A 21784-nucleotide genomic window follows, 5' to 3' on the forward strand; every position below is an offset into this window, starting at 1 on the left:
CCTGACCGTGTGATTTGTGCAACCTGTCTTCCTCATCTGTATAATCATTCCTTCTTCCCCTTGTCCTTCCTCCAACTGATTATTAAAATTCTGCATAACCATAAAGAGCCTCTACAAAATATCACCTCAGTATTTCCCACAACTTAATGAGGTTACCAGATATATGTACCATCTGCACTATTATTCATTTAGTACTTTAAGTAGATGCAGTTTTTAATTCTTAAATTTGTTTGAAAAGGAAACCATCATGAATAAAAAACCAGTTTGAATCGGCATAAGCAGAAGCTAGAAAGTCGCTGTGATGTAAGCAAAATAAAATAAAATTCTAGCTAGATTTTGTTGCTTGCCAAAGGCTCTGAGTTTTAGCCTTGCTTAATAAATAAATCAAATACTTACCTGGCAGGGGAGATACTGGGATGATGAAGGTGATTTTCACCCCACAGCATGGCTTATCTATCACACTCTGATGTGCTGACCCCTGCAATTTCCACAAAACTTGACTGTATAATTTGTGGTCGTGGGGGACTGGATTTGCACTTCTCCCTGTGGGGTGGAAAAAAAGATAAGTACATTCTAGGTATTAATGACGTCTTTGCATCAAATTGAAAATTTGAAACTTCTTCATTGAAATAAACTCACAAAAAAATGGAAAATAATTACTTTCTCACTGAGTGTTTCAATCTGATTTAATGCCACTTTCCAGTATAGAATCTCTCATATAAGCTATGCATCTCATGCTTTGGAAAAGTCTAATTTCTCTGATCACTCAGGCTCATTATTTCTTTTGTGAATGGCACCATTTATCTATGACATTTATCAGGGAACTTAATTGCAATGTTTCTTACATGCTACTTAATTAGTTTGTATCATTTCATGTGGGCAGATAAAAGAGGAATTCTCAGGATAACAAAGTCTTAGTCACACATCACAGTTTATCCAAACCAGAACTAATCTTTCGTATGATGACTCAGTCAATGCTTTGTTGGGGGGATGGGGGATGGTATGTATGAGGGCGAATGAGAAGGAAAATTTTAATTGGTCATAGTAAATTATTTTTAAGCAAATCAGTAAAGAATTATGTATGAGAATAACTATTTTTTTTCCTGGGCCGTTTAATGATAAATCATGTTCTGTAGGTAATTACATACAGCTATATATAGCTGGAAATACAATGGCTTTTGTAAGATAATATTTAGCAAAGTTACTTGTATTATTGCTTAAGCTTTCTATCTTAAAAGCTGATAGTTTAAGCAAAGTTTCAGTTCAGTTCAGTTCAGCCGCTCAGCCATGTCTGACTCTTTGCGACCCCATGAATCGCAGCACACCAGGCCTCTCTGTCCATCACCAACTCCCAGAGTTCACTCAGACTCATGTCCATTGAGTCCGTGATGCCATCCAGCCATCTCATCCTCTGTCGTCCCCTTCTCCTCCTGCCCCCAATCCCTCCCAGCATCAGAGTCTTTTCCAATGAGTCAACTCTTCACATGAGGTGGCCAAAGTACTGGAGTTTCAGGTTTAGCATCATTCTCATTAGTTATCTCTTTTATACCCTAGTAGTGTGTATATACCTACCATATAGCACAGGGAACTCTACTCAGTGCTCTGTGGTGACCTAAATGGGAAAGAAATCCAGGAAAGAAGGGATATTGTACACATATAGCTGATTCACTTTGCTATACAGCAGACACAAACACAGCACCGTATAGCAACTATACTCCAATAAAACTTAATAAACAAATTAAAATGAGCAGAGAAGTTGTAGACTAGTAGAAAATATTTTTAAAAAATGCATACATCTAAAGTTTAGTTTGGGATTAAATTGTAGATTAAAGTTTAGCATTTCAAAGTTCATTTGCATTTCATAAGACTACAGTTTCAAACTGAACTCAACTTCAAGCTTCAGTTTCAAACTCAACCAAGAGATTTAAGTTGCCAAACACCCTGATTAAGGATTTGGTCTTTACTCAACAACTAAATTTGAGACTAGGTTAACAGAATGCACTACACTCATTTCTATTTAACTTCCACTTACTCAGCAGATAAAGAATCTGCCTATAATGCAGGAGACGTGGGAGACACAGGTTTGATCCCTGGGTCAGGAAGGTCCATTGGAAGAGGAAATGGCAACCCACTCCAGTATTCTTGCCTGGGAAATCCCACGGACAGAGGAGCCATGCAGGCTACAGTCCAGGAAGGTCGCAAAGAGTCGAACACGACTGAGTGACTAAGCACGCCTGCTTCCTCTCCAGATCAGAATTTGGCCTTTTGTTAAAGCATATTTGCATTATGAAACTCAAAACACACACACACACACACACACACACACACACACACACAGAGAGGAATAATTACAAATACCTTCACTTTTCATTAGTTTCCACAACTTTAGTCATATTCCATAGCATTCATCTCTATTAAGATTTTATATTTCCAAAACTGAGTCGAAATTTGAAAATGAAATGCCGTATGAAGACGTTTTATTATCTTCAAAATAATACATCCTTGATTTCAGAATTAAAAGGTATATATTTCCCAGTACTGATTATTTAAGATTTACAGAATTTCCTTCTCAGAATAACAATATATTCATTTATATAGAAATATCTGGACCTCTGAAGACTCAAGAAAAGGGTTTTGAATTGCTTTTTTTTTTCACTATTCCACTACTTCTTAAGGCATAGTCATTTTTATTTTATGTAATATGTCCCTGAGAAATCATTATGCACTTTTGAAGGATGAAAAAAATGCAAAAAGGAATAGTCAGGAGGCTTTGTCTGATATGAGTTTAAAATTGTTCATTCTCAATAAAGTCTATCAGCAAGAAAGATTATGACCTAATATTAAAAGCAGGAGGAACAAAGGTTTTGATTTCGTTTATATTCTAATTCTCTGGCAGCTGATAAATATTTTAACTGCATCCTCCAAGTACAGCATTATGCCATGTACAAAATTATTTTAACTAGTTATGAAAAGTAGAAATTAATTACATAAGCTTTCCACTCAGAACAGTTTAGTGGGAAAAAAAAGCTGTCTCTTAGTAAAAGAAGATGGACCTTAGAACCAACGGACCTGAATTATAGTCACAGTCCTCCCTTTGAGAACATAGTTTCACTTCTTTCAATTATTATTTGCAGATCTGCAAAATGAAAATAATAACATCCTTCTCATAAACATCAATGATGAATATATAGAACTGATCTGAAGAGTTGCTTCAAAAATAGTAGCTATTATTATCCAACTAGCAATTTTTAATAACACATTCATTTTGCCTTAAAAACTGCTAGTTGGATAATGATAGCTACTATTTTTTATTTTTATTATTATTATCAATTATTATTTTATATTATTATTTGTTCATTCCCTATGTTTTTAGCAGAGACCTAGTATGGATAGTAGATGCTGAAATTATGACTCTGAGTAAAATAAGAAATCTCTGTCCTCCTGGACTTACATTCTAACAGAAAACAAAGCCATTTTAAAAATCACTGGAGTCATAAACTGTTGAGCAAACAAAGCATCATGGTGAGCTGAGGTGGAGGGAAATGAGAAGATAGCTTTCAATAAGGTGGTTGGAGAAGACTTCTCTGAGTGGTGACACCTGAACAGAGTCATGAAGGGTGAGAAGGAGCCAGTGTAGGCCTGAGAGGACAGCCCAGATGCTTAGGGCAGGCAAGCAGGCTGTCTGAGGCAAGGGATCCCTGGGACATTTATCTACTATGGAGAGGCCAAGCAGGCTGAGACAGCTGGAGTGAACTGAAGAGCAAGGCAGGAGCCATATCCTACGGAGAGTCGCTAGCTGTAGTGAGGAGAGGAATAAGGCACCACTGGACTAATGAAATGTAAATTTAAAAAAACTTTTTCTAGGTGGCTATTACACATACTAACAAGAGAGATATAGGTGCTAGATGAACAGTAGTCAACTGAATGGTGAGGCGTAGGTGGAATATATTTAGAAGCTAGGGCTGGTGAGGTGAGAAAAGAAAAAATGAATCAAGAAAAAAAAAGAAGAAGAAGAAGAAAGACCACTACTTTTTGGCTCATGCACTTGCGAGGCAATGGTACCATCAGTTCAGTTCAGATCAGTCGCTCAGTCGTGTCCGACTCTTTGCGACCCCATGAATCGCAGCATGCCAGGCCTCCCTGTCCATCACCAACTCCCGGAGTTCATTCAAACTCAACGTCCATCGAGTCAGTGATATCATCCAGCCATCTCATCCTCTGTCGTCCCCTTCTCCTCCTCTGTCGTCCCCTTCTCCTCCTGCCCCCAATCCCTCCCAGCATCAGAGTCTTTTCCAATGAGTCACCTCCGCATGAAGTGGCCAAAGTACTGGAGTCTCAGCTTCAGCATCATTCCCTCCAAAGAACACCCAGGACCAATCTCCTTTAGAATGGACTGGTTGCATCTCCCTGCAGTCCATGGGATTTTCAAGAGTCTTTCATACTTTGGTTCAAAAAAGTGAAAGGGGAGGTGTGTTTGAGGACACAAGTCAAGAGTTAGGAATGGATAAAGAAGTGTGGTGTATCGATACAATGGAATATTGCATTCATGCTAAGTCACTTCAGTCGTGTCCAACTCTTTGTGATCCTGTGAACTGTAGCCAAGCTCCTCTGTCCATCAGATTTTTCAGGCAAGAATATTGGGGTGGGCTGTCATGCCCTCCTCCAGGGGATCTTTCTGACCCAGGGATCAAACACATGTCTTTTATGTTTCCTGCATTGGCAGATAGGTTCTTCCCACTAGTGCCACCACAGTAAGTGCTAGTCGCTCAGTCGTGCCCGACTATTTGCAACCCCATGGACTGCAGCTCTCCAGGCTCCTCTGTCCATGAGATTTTCCAGTCAATGATACTGGAGTGGGTTGCCATTTCCTTCACCAGGGGATTTCCCCAACCGAGGGATCGAACCCAGGTCTCCTGCATTGCATGCAGATTCTTTATTGAGTGAGCTACAAGGGAAGCCCAGTGCCACCACATTACTCACACATGAAGATGAATGAAATAATGCCACTTGCAGCAACATTGATAGACCTAGAATATATCATGCTAAGTGAAGTCAGACAGAGAAAGACACATGATACTGCTTATATGTGGAATCTAAAACAAAAAGCTACAAATGAACTTATTTACAAAATAGGAAAAGACCCCCAGACATAGGAAACAAAGTTGTGGTTACCAAAAGAGAGAAGGGGGAGATAAATTAGGAGTCTGGGGTTAAGATATATACACTATTGTATATAAAATAGATAACAATGAGGATTTACTCTATAGCACAGGGGGGACTTCTGGGCTTCCCTGGTGGCTCAACAGTAAAGACTCCACCTACATTACAGGAGCTGCAGGAGACAGGGGTTTGATCCCTGGCTCAGGAAGATCACCTCGAGGAGGGCATGGCAACCCATTCCGGTATCTTGCCTGGGAAATCCCATGAACAGAGGAGCTTGACAGGCTACAGACCATGGCGTTGCAAAGAGCTGGACACGAGTGAAGCAACTTAGCACTCAATATTTTGTAATAACCTATAAGGCAAAAAAACTGAAAAAGTATATTTAGATATAAAACTGAATCACGGTGCTGTATACCTGCAACTAACACAGCATTTTATATCAACTCTACTTCAAATTAAAAAAAAAGTTCTGTTTTGGGCATGTAAAATTTAAGATACTGTTAAGACAGTCAGGTGAAGATACAAAGGAAGCAAGTGGATATTTGTATCCACCATCATTATTGGGCTTCCATTTATCTCAAATATTTCTATATATTTTCATGTGGAAAATCTTGATTCCTGGTGCAAACACTCAAGTTTGTTGAAGTGATCTTTGATTATAATTCTCTCAAGCAATTTTACTTGTAGAAAGCTCTTCTGAGCTCTATTCCCTTTAGAGGAATTTCTTAAGTTTCAAAGGTATCTGTCTGAACCATTCTGAATCTTCCTCAGATCAGGAGATGTGCAATATCTTAGTAGGAGTATGACATATGGCAGTGCCACTCATGAAGCACCCACCGAAGTTTCTGTAGTCTTCTGGATTTTCCTGGCATATTCAAGAAGTGGGGTTGTACCAGATGCCCCAAAGGAGGATGCAGCAAACTTTGGCTCACAGGCCAAATCCAAGCCCCATCTATTTTTGTAATTAAAATTTAAGGGGAATATTGCCATACCTATTCTTTAGATATTACATATGGCTGTATTCACACTACAATAGCAAAAGCTGAATAGTTGCTAGACTTATGGCCCACAAACCTTAAATACTACCTGTCCCTTTAAGAGAGAGTTGACTGACCCCTGCTCTGAAGTTTCTTCTATTCAGGAAGCCTCATGATTTGGTGACTTGAGGAAAGTAAATCAGAAATGAACTAAAATCTCTATGCATTTACCACCTGAAACAATTGTGAGAGTAGATATTTGATATTCAATGTTTAATTTTAGCAATTTTCTTTTTTTTTTATGCTCTAAAGCTGAGACTCAGAGTTCAATCAAAGCAACAGAAATACCAGGTAAGTTCATTTTTCTTTTCTCTGAGAATACTCCTGAGTAAAATCCCAAGAAGGAGACAAAGTAGATCAATCAGTTTGAGGACAGAGTGAAATAGTATAAAAGAAAATATTACCTGGCAACTAAAATATTTAGGAAACCTTGTGTTTAAAAAAAAAAAAAATGCAGACAAGGAGAATGTGCAACAGTGTGTGTGAGTGCTCTGGGGCCTGGGTTAGCGGAACCAGCTCTGGGAAGTGCACAGAGCTTGTGGAATTTTCCTCTCCCCAGAACCTACTGTTCCTGGTCTGTTTGTGTGGTCAGCATGCCCTCTCCCAAAATATAGGGTGTGCTTTTGCTGTCGTCTCTTCTCTCTAACAAAGCCTGGTCCTGGCATCCAAAGAGATGAATTCATAAACCACCGTTAACAGTCTAAAATGCTATCACTTTGAGAAGCACTCACGCTTTGCCATCCTTAGTTTTAAGCTGAAAACAATTTGGATGATGAAGCAATGGAAATTGGAGAAGATTATTGGCAGAGGAAAATGGTCATGTTGAATCTTCATACTGTTTTGAAATTGTAATTATTTTGAGATTTTTATTTTCCTAACTCCTGTCTGGTGCGTGCATAAGTGGCAAGTCTCTTAGGTTATCAATATTAACCACCTTTGCTACATACAAAATGAGAAATGTGTGAAATAAACCTAGGAGATCATGAAACTTTTTTTTTTTTTTTTGGACCAGAGAAAGATTTACTGCAGGGCTGAGCAAGGAGAACAGGTGGCTGGGAAATACAGAGATCATGTAACTTTTTTTAAAAAATGGAAAAATAAAGCCATGAAAATTATGAGTGACTCTAATAACATTTTCACAGCAAATGTCCTAAACAGTCATCATGGTCTACCCTCAAGAATTAGAAATGGGAGTTATATGCTTTTAAATTTAAATTATTTATCTTCTATATAATATATCAAATAATAAAGGAAGTTATTTTTATATTGTTAACTCTCTCTATTTCACCTCATCATTGTACTTTTTATCCTTTATTTCCATCTACACAGTCTAGAAATGCATTGGAAAAAGCCTTGGGAAAAACAAAACATAAAAATAGTGCATCCAGGCAAAGAGGGCAGCTTTGCGTTGGCTGATGCTTTGCACTGTTCCGGAGAAATCCTATGCCCTGTTTCATGGATTGGTTATCAAGAAGGAGTTACAGATGGAGGAGAACCGGGAGGCTGCCAAATTGTCAGCTCTTTTTAAGGAGAGACCAAAGCATCTTTTATTTTGTTTAAAAGATAGTATTAACAAAATTCCAGCTTTAACTACAATTGATTTTTACATGTAATGAAAAGCACATCTAGATTTTAATTTAGAGTTATGGAAACTAATTCTCCTAAAATAGATAATAGACAAACCATTGATTTGAACAGTGAATTAGAAAGAAATAAGGCTGATTCTATCAACTGCAAGAAAGGTCAGCCTTAAACTTCAGATATATGGTAGGGCTAAAGCCTAAATCCAGGAGAAGGCAATGGCACCCCACTCCAGTACTCTTGCCTGGAAAATCCCATGGACAGAGGAGCCTGGTAGGCTGCAGTCCATGGCGTTGCACAGAGTCGAACACGACTGAAGCGACTTAGCAGCAGCAAAGCCTAAATCCAGGTTCACTCAAAAAAAATTGACAAATATCTCCCATCTCCTTAAAATGATTAGTATTTTTCTTTTAGGTAATGTTGAGGTAAGCATCTAGACCAAGAAATTTTCAGCAATGCTTCCTTCTAGTAAACATGAGCTAATACACATTTAGTCTTTGAGTAGAACATTCATAGTGCTCATTTGATATCTTCTTTCACATAATGCATCTGGCTTTAATTTCCATGAAAAATTGTGTTTTTACCACTCTCTTCAAAAATTATTATTAAGGGTCTAGAAATTGGTACTTGTTTTACGTAGGATCTTTTTTTGGAATTCAGAATAGGCAACTGTATATAAAATGTGAATTATAAGCAATTATATGCAGATATGGACTTCCCTGTGGGCTCACATGGTAAAGAATCTGCCTGCAATGCAGGACACCCAGGGTCAATGCCTGAGTTGGGAAGATTCCTTGGAGAAGGGAATTTATATCCATTCCAGTATTCTTACATGGAGAATTCCATGGACAGAGGAGCCTGGCAGGCTAGAGTCAATGGGGTTGCAAAGAATCAGATACAACTGAGCAACTAATGCTTTCTTTTTCTTTTCTATATGTAGATACAACATTCAATTTTATATAATAAAAATACAGGAAAGGTAGTCACAGTTAGATGGGCATGATTGATCAAGGTCAGAAGACATGTCCATTCATTTCATTCAGTAGAGCAAAGTTTGCATGAATGGACAGCTGTGTTCAGTAATGCTAGGCATGAAGAAGAATTCACACCCAATATCTAAAACATGTGGGAGAGTAAAATTTCAACTGCCCACTGTAACATACCTGGTAAGATTCCAAGTTTAGTATAATCCCCTGCTAAATATGCAGAAGGATATATTCAACCAATCACTGCTAACCGAGGCATTCCATCTTTGTTCTGTTCCATCACATATAGCACTAGCTAAGATTTTGAGTGATACATGGAGCCTGCCATGAAGGGTTACTAAAGACTAGTCAATATAATAAATAACGATAATAACTTCAGCCGTCATATAGGTATAAAGTGATGTGTCATTGATAAGCCTCAGATAATATTATATTAGGATCAGAGGAGGAAAAGAATTTTTTTCCCTTTATCTGTATCATACACTGGGTGAGATAAAAGCAGTTTAAGAAAAATGAGAAACAGGTTCATGAAAAAAGTGGTCTTCTAGCTGCCAGATTTTTGTGCCTACTTGATTTTTAGCTCTGAGTTCAGAGCTAACGAGGATATGGAAAGACCCACTAAAAAGTGATGAAAGACTGTTTATTCCCTAGAGATATATGCAGACATTATGTGGCCATTACAATAATTTAAAGCAATAATAGAATTCACTTTTGTTTAGCCTTATCATTTTCCCACAGACAGGCAGAGCTAATAACTTGTCCTTGAAAATTAACCTCTTGATTTCTTTGTAAGAGATCTCAGCTCGAAGAAAAATGGACCAATATGCCTCAATATATTGGGAAAGGAATAAACCATTTGCCTATAATTTCCTGAAAATACAACTATATTTGTCCAGGTTTTCCAGAGAAGCAGAACAAAGAGAATATAAATATATAAATATGTATTTATATAAACATATGGAAATCTCTAGAGACTTGTATTATAAAGAATTGGCTCAACGCATTACAGAGTCAGAGAAGTCCCAAGACCTCAGCTGGCAAACGAGGCCCAGAAGCAGGGAGAGTGCATGGTGCAGTTCTAGTCCCAGTCCAAAGTGCTGAGACCAGAAGAGCAGATGGTGCAAGTTCCAGGCTGAAAGCTGGAAAGCTCTGTTCAAAGGCATGGAAACATTGGTATCCCAGCTCAAGGCAATCAGGCAGAAAGAATTCCTTCTTACTCCAGGGAGCCTTTCTGTTTGTGTGTGCGTGCATGCTCAGTCATGTCCACCTCTTTGCGACCCCATACAGGCCTTCAACTGATTGGATGAGAGCCACCCTAATGGAGGTAATATATTTCACTCATCTACTGATTTGAATATTAATCTCATCCAAAAAAACATTCACAGGCACACCCAGAATAATGCTTGACCAATACCTGAGAGGCAAGTTCAATCCTTGGGTTGGGAAAAATCCCCTGGAGAAGGAAATGGCAACCCACTCCAGTATTCTTGCCTGGGAAATTCCATGGACAGAGGAGCCTGCTGGGCTACAGTCCATGGGGTCACAAAGAGTCAGGCACAACTTTGTCACTGAACAACCATATCAAATATCTGAGAACCCCATAGCCAAGTCAACACAAAAAATTAATCATCACAGCATTCTCATTGTGACCAGCACAGCTTGTGAAAAATCTTGTACACATCTTTAGTTTCTCAACTGTGTTTCAGGACCTCAGTTGTTTTTTAGACATTAACTTTTTTATTGAAAATCAGAAGCTAGTACGGACAACTGCCATCAAAACTGACTACTGGCCTTTGGAAAGGAGGATTCTCTGTCGTGGTTCATTCATTGTACTTGACATCTTATGCAATGCCTGGAGTTGGTTACTGGCAAATTCATATAATGTGAAACACGAACTATTTTATACAGATGATTACTTACCTGAATATTCTAACTTTGAATGATAGAATCTTGATACTATTGTTCAGTTAGAATGTACTCAAACTAGAAATATAGCCATAGCAAATAATATTCTGAGTTGTTTTAGTAACTTGGAAATTTTGTAATGTTTAAAAATTAGTTGAGAAGAAAATAACTCAGTTATGGAATGAGAAATAGAAATTAGCTTTGGGCCTGGCATAAGCTTCCACTTGGGAAATTATATGAACCTATAAATCTAGGTATGGCTAAGTGGTTTCTCCTCTGGCTCAAGGATCTGATAAGTCTCTGAGAAGTGCTCAACCCTGTTCTTGAGACTCTGTAGTCTACACTGAACGGTCATAAAAACTCACAATCTTGGACTTCCCTTGTGGCGCAGTGAATAAGAACCCACTTGACATAGCAAGGGCACAGGTTTGATCCCTGGTCCTGGAAGATTCCTCATACTATGAAGGAACTAAATCCCATATGCCACAACCACTGAGCCTGAGCTCTGGAGCCCATGAGCCACGACTCGGGAAGCCTACACCTGGAGCCTGGGCTCCACAACAAGAGAAGCCACCTCTATCAGAAGCCACCTCTATCAGAAGCCACCTCTATCAGAAGCCTCTGCATCACAACAAAGATTATCCTCCTCTCACCGCAACTAGAGGAAGTCTGAGAGCAGCAAGGAAAACCCAGCGCAGCTGAAAAACAAACAAGCAAACAAAAACCTCAATCTCAACTCACTCAAAGAACCAACACATTTCAACAATATTGCTAAGGATGTGAGCTCCTCCAGTAAACTCTACTATGTGCTCTCTTTTAATACATCAGGAAGAATTCTCTCTGTCTCCTTGTATGTTTGTGCAGAGTCTGGTCTGGCCACTGAAGAAAGAGAGGTTTAGTTTCTCTTGGTATAAAGAAACCTCTTGACTGGAGAATAAATTGAAATAGGTGATATTTCATGTAGTAAAAATAAAGATGCGCTTATAACTCATTGTTACTGAGCGGCAGCAGCTTAGGCAGCATAGAGTCGTGGTTGACAGACCAGAGTCTAGAGTCTACATTCAAACCCTGGCTCTGTGTGACTTTGGGCAAATTATTTAAGCTCTCTGGGCTTTAACTTCCATTATATGAAATGATAATATTATTAATACAGTAGTGAGTATGAAGGCCTTAGAGCAATGCATGGCACATAGTGTCCCATCAATTCTGTTCAGTTCAGTTCAGTCGCTCAGTTGTGTCCGACTTTTTGTGACCCCATGGACTGCAGCACGCCAGGCTTCCCTGTCCATCACCAACTCCCAGAGCTTCCTCAAACTCATGTCCATTGAGTCGGTGATGCCATCCAACCATCTCATCCTTAGTTGTCCACTTCTCCTCCTGCCTTCAATTTTTCCCAGCATTGGAGTCTTTTAAAATGAGTCAGTTCTTCACATTAGGTGGCCAAATTATTGAGGTTCAGTTTCAACATCAGTCCTTCCTTCCAGTGAATATTCAGGACTGATTTCCTTTAGGACGGACAGGTTGGATCTCCTTCCAGTCCAAGGGACTCTCAAGAGTCTTCTCCAACACCACAGGTCAAAAGCATCAATTCTGTGGTGCTCAGCTTTATAGTCCAACTCTCACATCCATGCATCACTACTGGACAAACCGTAGCATTGACTAGATGGACTTTTGTTGGCAAAGTAATGTCTCTGCTTTATAATATGCTGTCTAGGTTGGTCATAGCTTTTCTTCCAAGGAGCAAGCATCTTTTTAATTTCATGGCTGCAGTCATCATCTGCAGTGGTGTTGAAGTCCCCCAAAATAGTCTGTCACTGTTCCATTGTTTCCCCATCTATTTGCCATGAAGTGATGGGACCAGATGCCATGATCTTAGTTTTCTGAATGTTGAGCTTTAACCCAATCTTTTCACTCTCCTCTTTAACTTTCATCTAGACTCTCTTTAGTTCTTCACTTTCTGTCATAAGGGTGGTGTCATCTGTGTATCTGAGGTTATTGATATTTCTACAGGCAATCTTGATTCCAGCTTGTGATCATCCAGCCCAGCATTTCTCATGATGTACTCTGCATGTGAGTTAAATAAGCAGGGTGACAATATACAGCCGTGACGTACTCCTTTACTGATTTGGAACAGGTCTGTTGTTCCATGTCCAGTTCTAACTGTTGCTTCCTGACCTGCATGCAGGTTTCTCAAGAGGCAAGCCAGGTGGTCTGTTATTTCCATCTCTTGGAGAATATTCCACAGTTTGTTGTGATCCACACAGTCAAAGGCTTTGGCATAGTCAGTAAAGCAGAAGTAAATATTTTTTGGAACTCTCTTGTTTTTTCAGTGATTCAACGGATGTTGGCAATTTGATCTATGGTTCCTCTGCCTTTTCTAAAACCAGCTAGAACATCTGGAATTTCATGGTTCACATACTGTTGAAGCCTGGCTAGAAAATTTTGAGCATTACTTTGCTAGCATGTGAAATGAGTGCAATTGTGCAGTAGTTTGAGCATTCTTTGGCATTGCCTTTCTTTGGGATTGGAATGAAAACTGACCTTTTCCAGTGCTGTGGCCACTGCTGAGTTTTCCAAATTTGCTGGCATATTGAGTGCTGCACTTTCACAGCATCATCTTTCAGGATTTGAAATAGTGCCACTATAATTCCGTCACCTCCACTAGTTTTGTTCATAATGATGCTTCCTCAGGCCCACTTGACTTCACAATCCAGGGTGTCTGGCTCTAGGTGAGTGATCACACCATTGTGATCATCTGGGTCATGAAGATCTTTTTCGTACAGTTCTTCTGTGTATTCTTGCCACCTCTTCTTAATATCTTCTGCTTCTGTTAAGTCCATACCATTTCTGTCTTTATTGAGCCCATCTTTGTATGAATTGTTCCCTTGGTATCTCTAATTTTCTTGAAGAGATGTCTGGTCTTTCCCATTCTATTGTTTTCCTCTATTTCTTTGCACTGATCACTGAGGAAGGCTTTTTTATCTCTCCTTGCTCTTCTCTGGAACTCTGCATTCAAGTGGGTATGTCTTTACTTTTCTCCTTTGCTTTTCACTTCCCTTCTTTTCACAGCTATTTGTAAGGCCTTCTCAGACAGCCATTTTTCTTTTTTGCACTTCATTTTCTTGGGGATGGTCTTGATCCCTGTCTCCTGTACAATGTCACAAACCTCCATCCATAGTTCGTCAGGCACTCTGTTTATCAGATCTATTTAGGGAAGGAGAGCATGGTTTACTCTAGGCTTTTGTTATCACAGTGGAATATGATCTATTATATAAGTAAGTGGCACATCAGCAGTTCAGTCAATAAATGAAGACTCTAAAGTCTTAAAGCTAAAAGTCACCTTGGGGTTGAGGGAAAGAGTTACTTCTGAAAATTACATACAGGATATGCAGGTAAAGGAATAGCTGACTACAAAAGTAACATAATTTCAGAGAATCAAGTATAGAGGAATAGAGGAAATCTGTATTTTGTGAAGATAGTTTAACTCTGATATCAGAATTTAACATAGTTCAGTTCAGTTCAGTTCAGCCGCTCAGTCATGTCAGACTCTTTGTGACCCCATGAATCGCAGCACGCCAGGCCTCCCTGTTCTTCATCATCTCCCAGAGTTCACTCAGACTCACGTCCATCGAGTCCTTGATGCCATCCAGCCATCTCATCCTCTGTCATCCCCTTCTCCTCTTGCCCCCAATCCCTCCCAGCATCAGAGTCTTTTCCAATGAGTCAACTCTTCTCATGAGGTGGCCAAAGTACTGGAGCTTCAGCTTTAGCATCATTCCTTCCAAAGAAATCCCAGGGTTGATCTCCTTCACAATGGACCGGTTGGATCTCCTTGCAGTCCAAGGGACTCTCAAGAGTCTTCTCCAACACCACAGTTCAAAAGCATCAATTCTTTGGTGCTCAGCCTTCTTCACAGTCCAACTCTCACATCCATACATAACCACAGGAAAAACCATATGGACTATATGGACCTTAGTCGGCAAAGTAATGTCTCTGCTTTTGAAAATACTATCTAGGTTGGTCATAACCTTTCTTCCAAGGAGTAAGAGTCTTTTAATTTCATGGCTGCAGTCACCATCTGCAGTGATTTTGGAACCCCAAAAAATAAAGTCTGACACTGTTTCTACTGTTTCCCCATCTCTTTCCCATGAAGTGATGGGACCGGATGCCATGATTTTCGTTTTCTGAATGTTGAGCTTTAAGCCAACTTTTTCACTCTCCTCTTTCACTTTCATCAAGAGTCTTTTTAGCTCCTCTTCACTTTCTGCCATAAGGGTGGTGTCATCTGCATGTCTGAGGTTATTGATATTTCTCCTGGCAATGTTGATTCCAGCTTGTATTTCTTCCAGTCCAGCATTTCTCATGATGTACTCTGCATAGAAGTTAAATAAACAGGGTGACAATATACAGCCTTGACCTACTCCTTTTACTGTTTGGAACCAGTCTGTTGTTCCATGTCCAGTTCTAGCTGTTGCTTCCTGACCTGCATACAGATTTCTCAAGAAGCAGGTTAGGTGGTCTGGTATTCCATCTCTCTCAGAATTTTCCACAGTTTATTGTGATCCAAACAGTCAAAGGCTTTGGCCTAGTCAATAAAGCAGAAATAGATGTTTTTCTGGAAATTTCTTGCTTTTTCCATGATCCAGCGGATGTTGACAATTTAATCTCTGGTTCTTCTGCCTTTTCTAAACCCAGCTTGAACATCAGGGAGTTCACAATTCATGTATTGCTGAAGCCTGGCTAGGAGAATTTTGAGCATTACTTTACTAGCATGTGAGATGAGTGCAATTGTGCGGTAGTTTGAGCATTCTTTGGCATTGCCATTCTTTGGGATTGGAATGAAAACTGACCTTTTCCAGTCCTGTGGCCACTGCTGAGCTTTCCAAATGTGCTGGCATATTGAGTGCAGCACTTTCACAGCATCATCTTTCAGGATTTGAAACAGCTCAACTGGAATTCCATCACCTCCACTAGCTTTATTCATAGCGATGCTTTCTAAGGCCCACTTGACTTCACATTCCAGGATGTCTGGCTCTAGATCCACACACCAATTTTACTTACTACTCTTGGCATCAAAATCCTAACTTATTAAAATGCTAATTAATGATATAGTTGCAGAGACATTTCCCATCTCTAAAAATCTTAGCTTTGCTTACGTTTTTATTCTTTTAAAGTAAGTCAGGCTCTTCAGTATAAGAAGTGCTTGCTCCAGAAGATGTGCTGTATATACAATAGAATATTACTCAACGATATAAACAAATGAAATAACGTCATTTGCCACAACATGGATGGGCCTAAGGATTATCATATTATGTGAAGTAAGTCAGATAGAAAGAGACAAATATCATATGGTATGATGTATATGTAGAATCTAAAAAAAAAAAAAAACCACCATACAAAGAAATTATCTGCAGAACAGTAGAGTCACAGATATAGGAAGCAAGCCTATGGTTACCAAAGGGACTAATGAAGGGTGTGGGGAGAGGTAAGTTAGAAATTTGGGATTAACATGTGCACACTCAGTTCAGTTCAGTTCAGTTCAGTCGCTCAGTTGTGTCCAACTCTTTGCGACCCCATGAATCGCAGCACGCCAGGCCTCCCTGTCCATCGCCAATTCCTGGAGTTCACACAGACTCACGTCCATTGAGTCAGTGATGCCATCCAGCCATCTCATCCTCAGTCGTCCCCATCTCCTCCTGCCCCCAATCCCTCCCAGCATCAGAGTCTTTTCCAATGAGTCAACTCTTTGCATGAGGTGGCCAAAGTACTGCAGTTTCAGCTTTAGCATCCTTCCTTCCAAAGAAATCCCAGGGCTGATCTCATTCAGAATGGACTGGTTGGACAGTACTATATATAAAATAGGTAAACAACAAAGACCTACTGTGTAGCACAGGGAACTATACACAATATCTTGTAATGACCTATAATAGGAAAGAATCTGAAAAAGAATATATAATATTTGTATGTGTGTGTGTATGACTGAATCACCATGCTGTATACTTGAGACTAAGACAACATTGTGAGTTAAATATATGTCAACATAAATAAATGAAATTAGAGGAAAAACATTAAAAAAATAAAAGTGACCTCAGGGATCCTATCAGCATATTGCCTCTCAAAGCACAGGGTGGGACCAACTATACTCATAGCATTTATTGACTGAACTGCTGATGTGCCACTTACTTATATAATAGATCATATTCCACTGTGATAACAAAAGCCTAGAGTAAACCATGCTCTCCTTCCCTAAATGTCAGGATGCTCAGAATCAATTATTACAGCCAACATCAGCAACCGTATTGATGCTTGATATTAACTCTTAGAAGGAGCTTATTGTTTCTTCCATTTGCCATTGCTTTAATTTCTTATTTTTATTCATCTTATGCTATACATCATTGCTGCTGCTAAGTTGCTTCAGTCGTGTCCGACTCTGTGCAACCCCATAGACTGCCTCCTACCAGGCTCCTCCGTCCCTGGGATTCTCCAGGCAAGAACATTGGAGTGGATTGCCATTTCCTTCTCCAATGCATGAAAGTGAAAAGTGAAAGTGAAGTTGCTCAGTCATGTCTGACTCTTAGCGACCTCATGGACTATAGCCTACCAGGCTCCTCAGTCCATGGGATTTTCCAGGCAAGAGTACTGGAGTGGGGTGCCATTGCCAATATGTATCATTACTTAACTAAAATCAAAAGTTCAAGAAAGCCATGAGGGACTCCTCCAGCTCAAGTCCCTCCTCAGAGACGTCCACAGGTCCCAGGGGGAGGACTGCTTTCGTATCCTTGCCAGGCTCAATCATTGGCTGGGAGCTGCCTGCAGGAAGTATGAAACCAGTAAAAACACAAGGATGGAATTCAGAGAGCAAGTGGAGATCCTCAGTCAAAATTTACACTATCGGTTGTTCACCTTTGATGACACGCATTCTCATAGTCACCAGAGTGCCCTGGTACATCAATAAGATCTTCTGTCTTAAAAGCTTTCCATAATTTATCTAATAAGTCGCTTCAGTTGTGTCCAGCTCTTTGCAACCATATGGACTGTAGCCCGCCACGCTCCTCTGACCATGGGATTCTCCAGACAAGAATACTGGCGTGAATTGCCGTGCTGTCCTTCAGAGGAGCTTCCCAACCCAGGGGAGTGAACCTGCATCTCTTTCTCTCCTGCATTGTCAGACTGGTTCTTTACCACTAGTGCCACCTGGCAAGAGCCAAATGTGTACCACTATCAGATGCCAATAGGGTAAATTTGGATATGCATTATTACAATAGACTTGACTCTGCAGGTCTCTGTTACAACATAGTTTGTTCCAAGGGTCTCTGCCTCAAACAGCCTGCTCCAAGTTCTAGCTTGAAGTTTGCAAACTAAATTTAAGTCATAACATATCAATAATTTGATATTGAATACAGTCAACAAAAGTAAATGTCTAAGAGCAAATTTATATCATCTAAGAGCACCACACACAAGTGTCTGCAGAGTCGCATACCTTTATACTTAGAAAATCTGAGAAAATTAGATAAATTGACTTTGGTTGAAAGACACAACTCTCTAGGTGCCTAATCACAATATAACAATTGTACTTATACTATAAATATTATATTATTATACTGTTATAAAATAATATGGGCTTCCCTGGTGGCTCAGATGGTAAAGAATCTGCCTGCTAATGGAGAACCCCATGTTTGATCCCTGGGTCAGGAAGATACCCTGGAGAAGAGAATGGTAACCCCCTCCAGTATTCTTGCCTGGAGAATTCCATGGACAAAGGAGACTGATTGGCTATAATCCATGGGGTTGCAAAGAGTCAGACACCACTGAGTAATTAACACTTTCACTTTCATAAACGAATATATTAATATAATATAAACTAACATGTATCTTACACTTCGATATTAATTAGATATATAATAAACATATTAGTATCAACACTTCTAAAGAATTTTAATAATTTATTTTTATTCAATTAATTTTCACATTATGATGAATAAAAATTATAATCACAATGTTTTTATTTTGAAATCCAGTTTTATTATTAATTTTTCTGATCACAGAAATAGCACATGCTCAGAGTAAATATTTTTAAAATAATCTAGCTTTAGAGAATTATATAATATTGTAGACAGTTAAAATACTCCATAAATGTTATCTATTATTCTCAGAATAATTTTTAACAATTTAATATATCTTCTTGAATATTTTTAGATTCTTTGGTAACATTTATTACTAATACTGATATTTTATCAAATGCAAGATTAGAGTACATGTATTTTTAAACTTTATATTTTTTCACTTCAGTCAGTTCAGTTGCTACTCAGTCGTGTCCAACTCTTTGTGACTCCATGAATCGCAGCACACCAGGCCTCCCTGTCCATCACCATCTCCCGGAATTCACTCAAACTCATGTCCATCGAGTCAGTGATGCCATCCAGCCATCTCATCCTCTTTCATCCCCTTCTCCTCCTGCCCCTAATCCCTCCCAGCATCAGAGACTTTTCCAATGAGTTCACTCTTTGCATGAGGTGGCCAAAGTATTGGAGTTTCAGCTTTAGTATCAGTCCTTCCTAAGAAAACCAAAGACTGATCTCCTTTAGAATCGACTGATTGGATCTCCTTGCAGTCCAAGGGACTCTCAAGAGTCTTCTCCAACACCACAGTTCAAAAGCATCAATTCTTCAGTGCTCAGCCTTCTTCACAGTCTAACTCTCACATCCATACATGACCGCTGGAAAAACCATAGCCTTGACTAGACGGACCTTTGTTGGCAAAATAATGTCTCTGCTTTTGAATATACTATCTAGGTTGGTCATAACTTTCCTTCCAAGGAGTAAGCATCTTTTAATTTCATGGCTGCAGTCACGATCTGCAGTGATTTTGGAGCCCCCAAAAATAAAGTCTGACACTGTTTCCACTGTTTCCCCATCTATTTCCCATAAAGTGATGGGACCGGATGATCTTTGTTTTCTGAATGTTGAACTTTAAGCCAACTTTTTCACTCTCCTCTTTCATTTTCACCAAGAGGCTTTTTAGTTCCTCTTCACTTTCTGCCATAAGGGTGGTGTCATCTGCTTATCTGGGGTTATTGATATTTCTCCCGGCAATCTTGATTCTAGCTTGTGCTTCTTCCAGCCCAGTGTTTCTCATGATGTACTCTGCATATAAGTTAAATAAGCAGGGTGACAATATACAGCCTTGACGTGTACTCCTTTCCCTATTTGGAACCAGTCTGTTGTTCCATGTCCAGTTCTAACTGTTGCTTCCTGACCTGCATAGATGTTTCTTAAGAGGCAGGTCAGGTAGTCTGGGATTCCCATCTCTTTCAGAATTTTCCACAGTTTATTGTGATCCACACAGTCAAAGGCTTTGGCATAGTCAATAAAGCAGAAATAGATGTTTTTCTGGAACTCTCTTGCTTTTTCCATAATCCAGTGGATGTTAGAAATTTGATCTCTGATTCCTCTGCCTTTTTTAAAACCAGCTTGAACATCTGGAAGTTCACGGTTCACCTATGGCTGAAGCCTGCCTGGCTTGGAGAATTTTGAGCTTTACTTTACTAGCGTGTGAGATGAATGCTATTGTGTTTGAGGATTCTTTGGCATTGCCTTTCTTTGGGATTGGAATGAAAACTGACCTTTGCCAGTCCTGTGGCCACTGTTGAGTTTTCCAAATTTGCTGGCATATTGAGTGCAGCACTTTCACAGCATAATCTTCCAGGATTTGAAATAGCTCAACTGGAATTCCATCACCTCCACTAGCTTTGTTCGTAGTGATGCTTTCTAAGGCCCACTTGACTTCACATTCCAGGATGTCTGCCCTAAACAACTTTTTAGATGTGGAAACTCAGACACAGAGTTGAAGTGCCTTGCCTAAGATTCCACAGCAAGTAAGTGCTCAAGTCACATCTGAGTCAGGGGCCCAGTTCAGAATCGTGCTCTCAGCCATCCATAGCACCTCTCTTGTACCTCCTCTGCTAATAATGCTTTAGGAGTAACGTGGGATAATAGGAGTCTCAATGAGATCCTCAGAAGTCATCAGCTCTGCATGTATCATGGCTCCCTCCATGCTAATTGCAGAAAGAATCACATTAAACTGACAATTTATGAATTCAGCCAAGACCTGTCATTTTATCAGTGTGTTCATGCTAATGGACGGGGTTTCTCAAATTATAAGTTAATTCCCTTTAAGTGGGTCATGACTAATATTTTTTAAAATGAAGTAAAAGAGTTTAGAAAACACAAGAAGGCATTCAATGTAACAGAGGTGAAGTGTGTGTGTATGTGTGTGTGTGTGTTGATTTTTTAACTACAGGTAGTCATTATAAGAAAAAAATTAAATATTTATTCAAGGAGCCATATCCCCTTTAAAAAATAATTAATTCTAGGGACTTCTGTGTTGGTCTAGTGGTTATGAATCTGCCTTCCAATGCATGGGATTCAGGTTTAATCCCTGGTTTGCCAACTAAAATCCCACATGCCACAGAGTGGGGCAACTACTGAGCCCCTGTGCCATGTGCCAAATAAATATTTTTTTAAAAGGGGTTAATCCTGTTGCCCACCTGTGGATCATTAGCAATAACAGCACTGGATAGTCAATACATTTTAAGTAGAAAAGCTTAGAGTTTCATCTGATCCAGATAGATTATACTCAGAAGTGTAGCCACCACTTAGCCTGCCTATGAGAAGATAATAAGGTAGAATGTGGAGTGTTGAAAATTAACCCTTGGGAAATCCCAGGAGGATTAATGCCTTTGGTTATTTAATCAGCTATCTTATTCTCTACCAACACAACCGAAAGAGCATTCATCTTTACTAGAACACTTGACACTGGTAAAAGCAGCTAAGTACCAAGCTTTCAGCTAGTTCCTACTCTTATCTTTAAAATTCCTTTTTCTGCCTGCTCAGTGCATAGCCTGACATTTTTCTTTGTTCTTATGGGCATATATCTAGCTTCCTCCCACAGATCTCTTGCATAGAAAGAACTGTACAGACTCTTAACATTTTTCTTCCCCCACGGATGTCAGAAACGCATAAGCATGCGGTGCGTGCTGGGCTGTGGGTGGCAAAGAGAGAAAGATCCCAGGCAGTCACAGGCAACATCTATTTCTTTTATGTACTTGTACAT

At 39.5% G+C, this 21784-nt stretch overlaps 1 protein-coding gene across 2 annotated transcripts in view; it reads left to right on the forward strand.

Annotated features, from left to right (window-relative positions):
- Positions 1-21784, forward strand: part of EMCN (endomucin) — a 133769-nt gene that overhangs the window by 79539 nt on the left and 32446 nt on the right. Inside the window, exon 4 of one of the 2 annotated variants that reach the window (XM_004009670.6) lies at positions 6453-6491. The exons of the other annotated variant lie outside the window; for it this stretch is intronic. Within the exon in view, the coding sequence (XP_004009719.1) occupies positions 6453-6491 (39 nt within the window). The remainder of the gene's footprint in view (positions 1-6452; positions 6492-21784) is intronic. 2 annotated transcript variants of the gene reach the window in all.

This window comes from Ovis aries, chromosome 6 (assembly GCF_016772045.2).
Source record: "Ovis aries strain OAR_USU_Benz2616 breed Rambouillet chromosome 6, ARS-UI_Ramb_v3.0, whole genome shotgun sequence".
In the NCBI taxonomy this organism is placed as follows: Eukaryota; Metazoa; Chordata; class Mammalia; order Artiodactyla; family Bovidae; genus Ovis; species Ovis aries.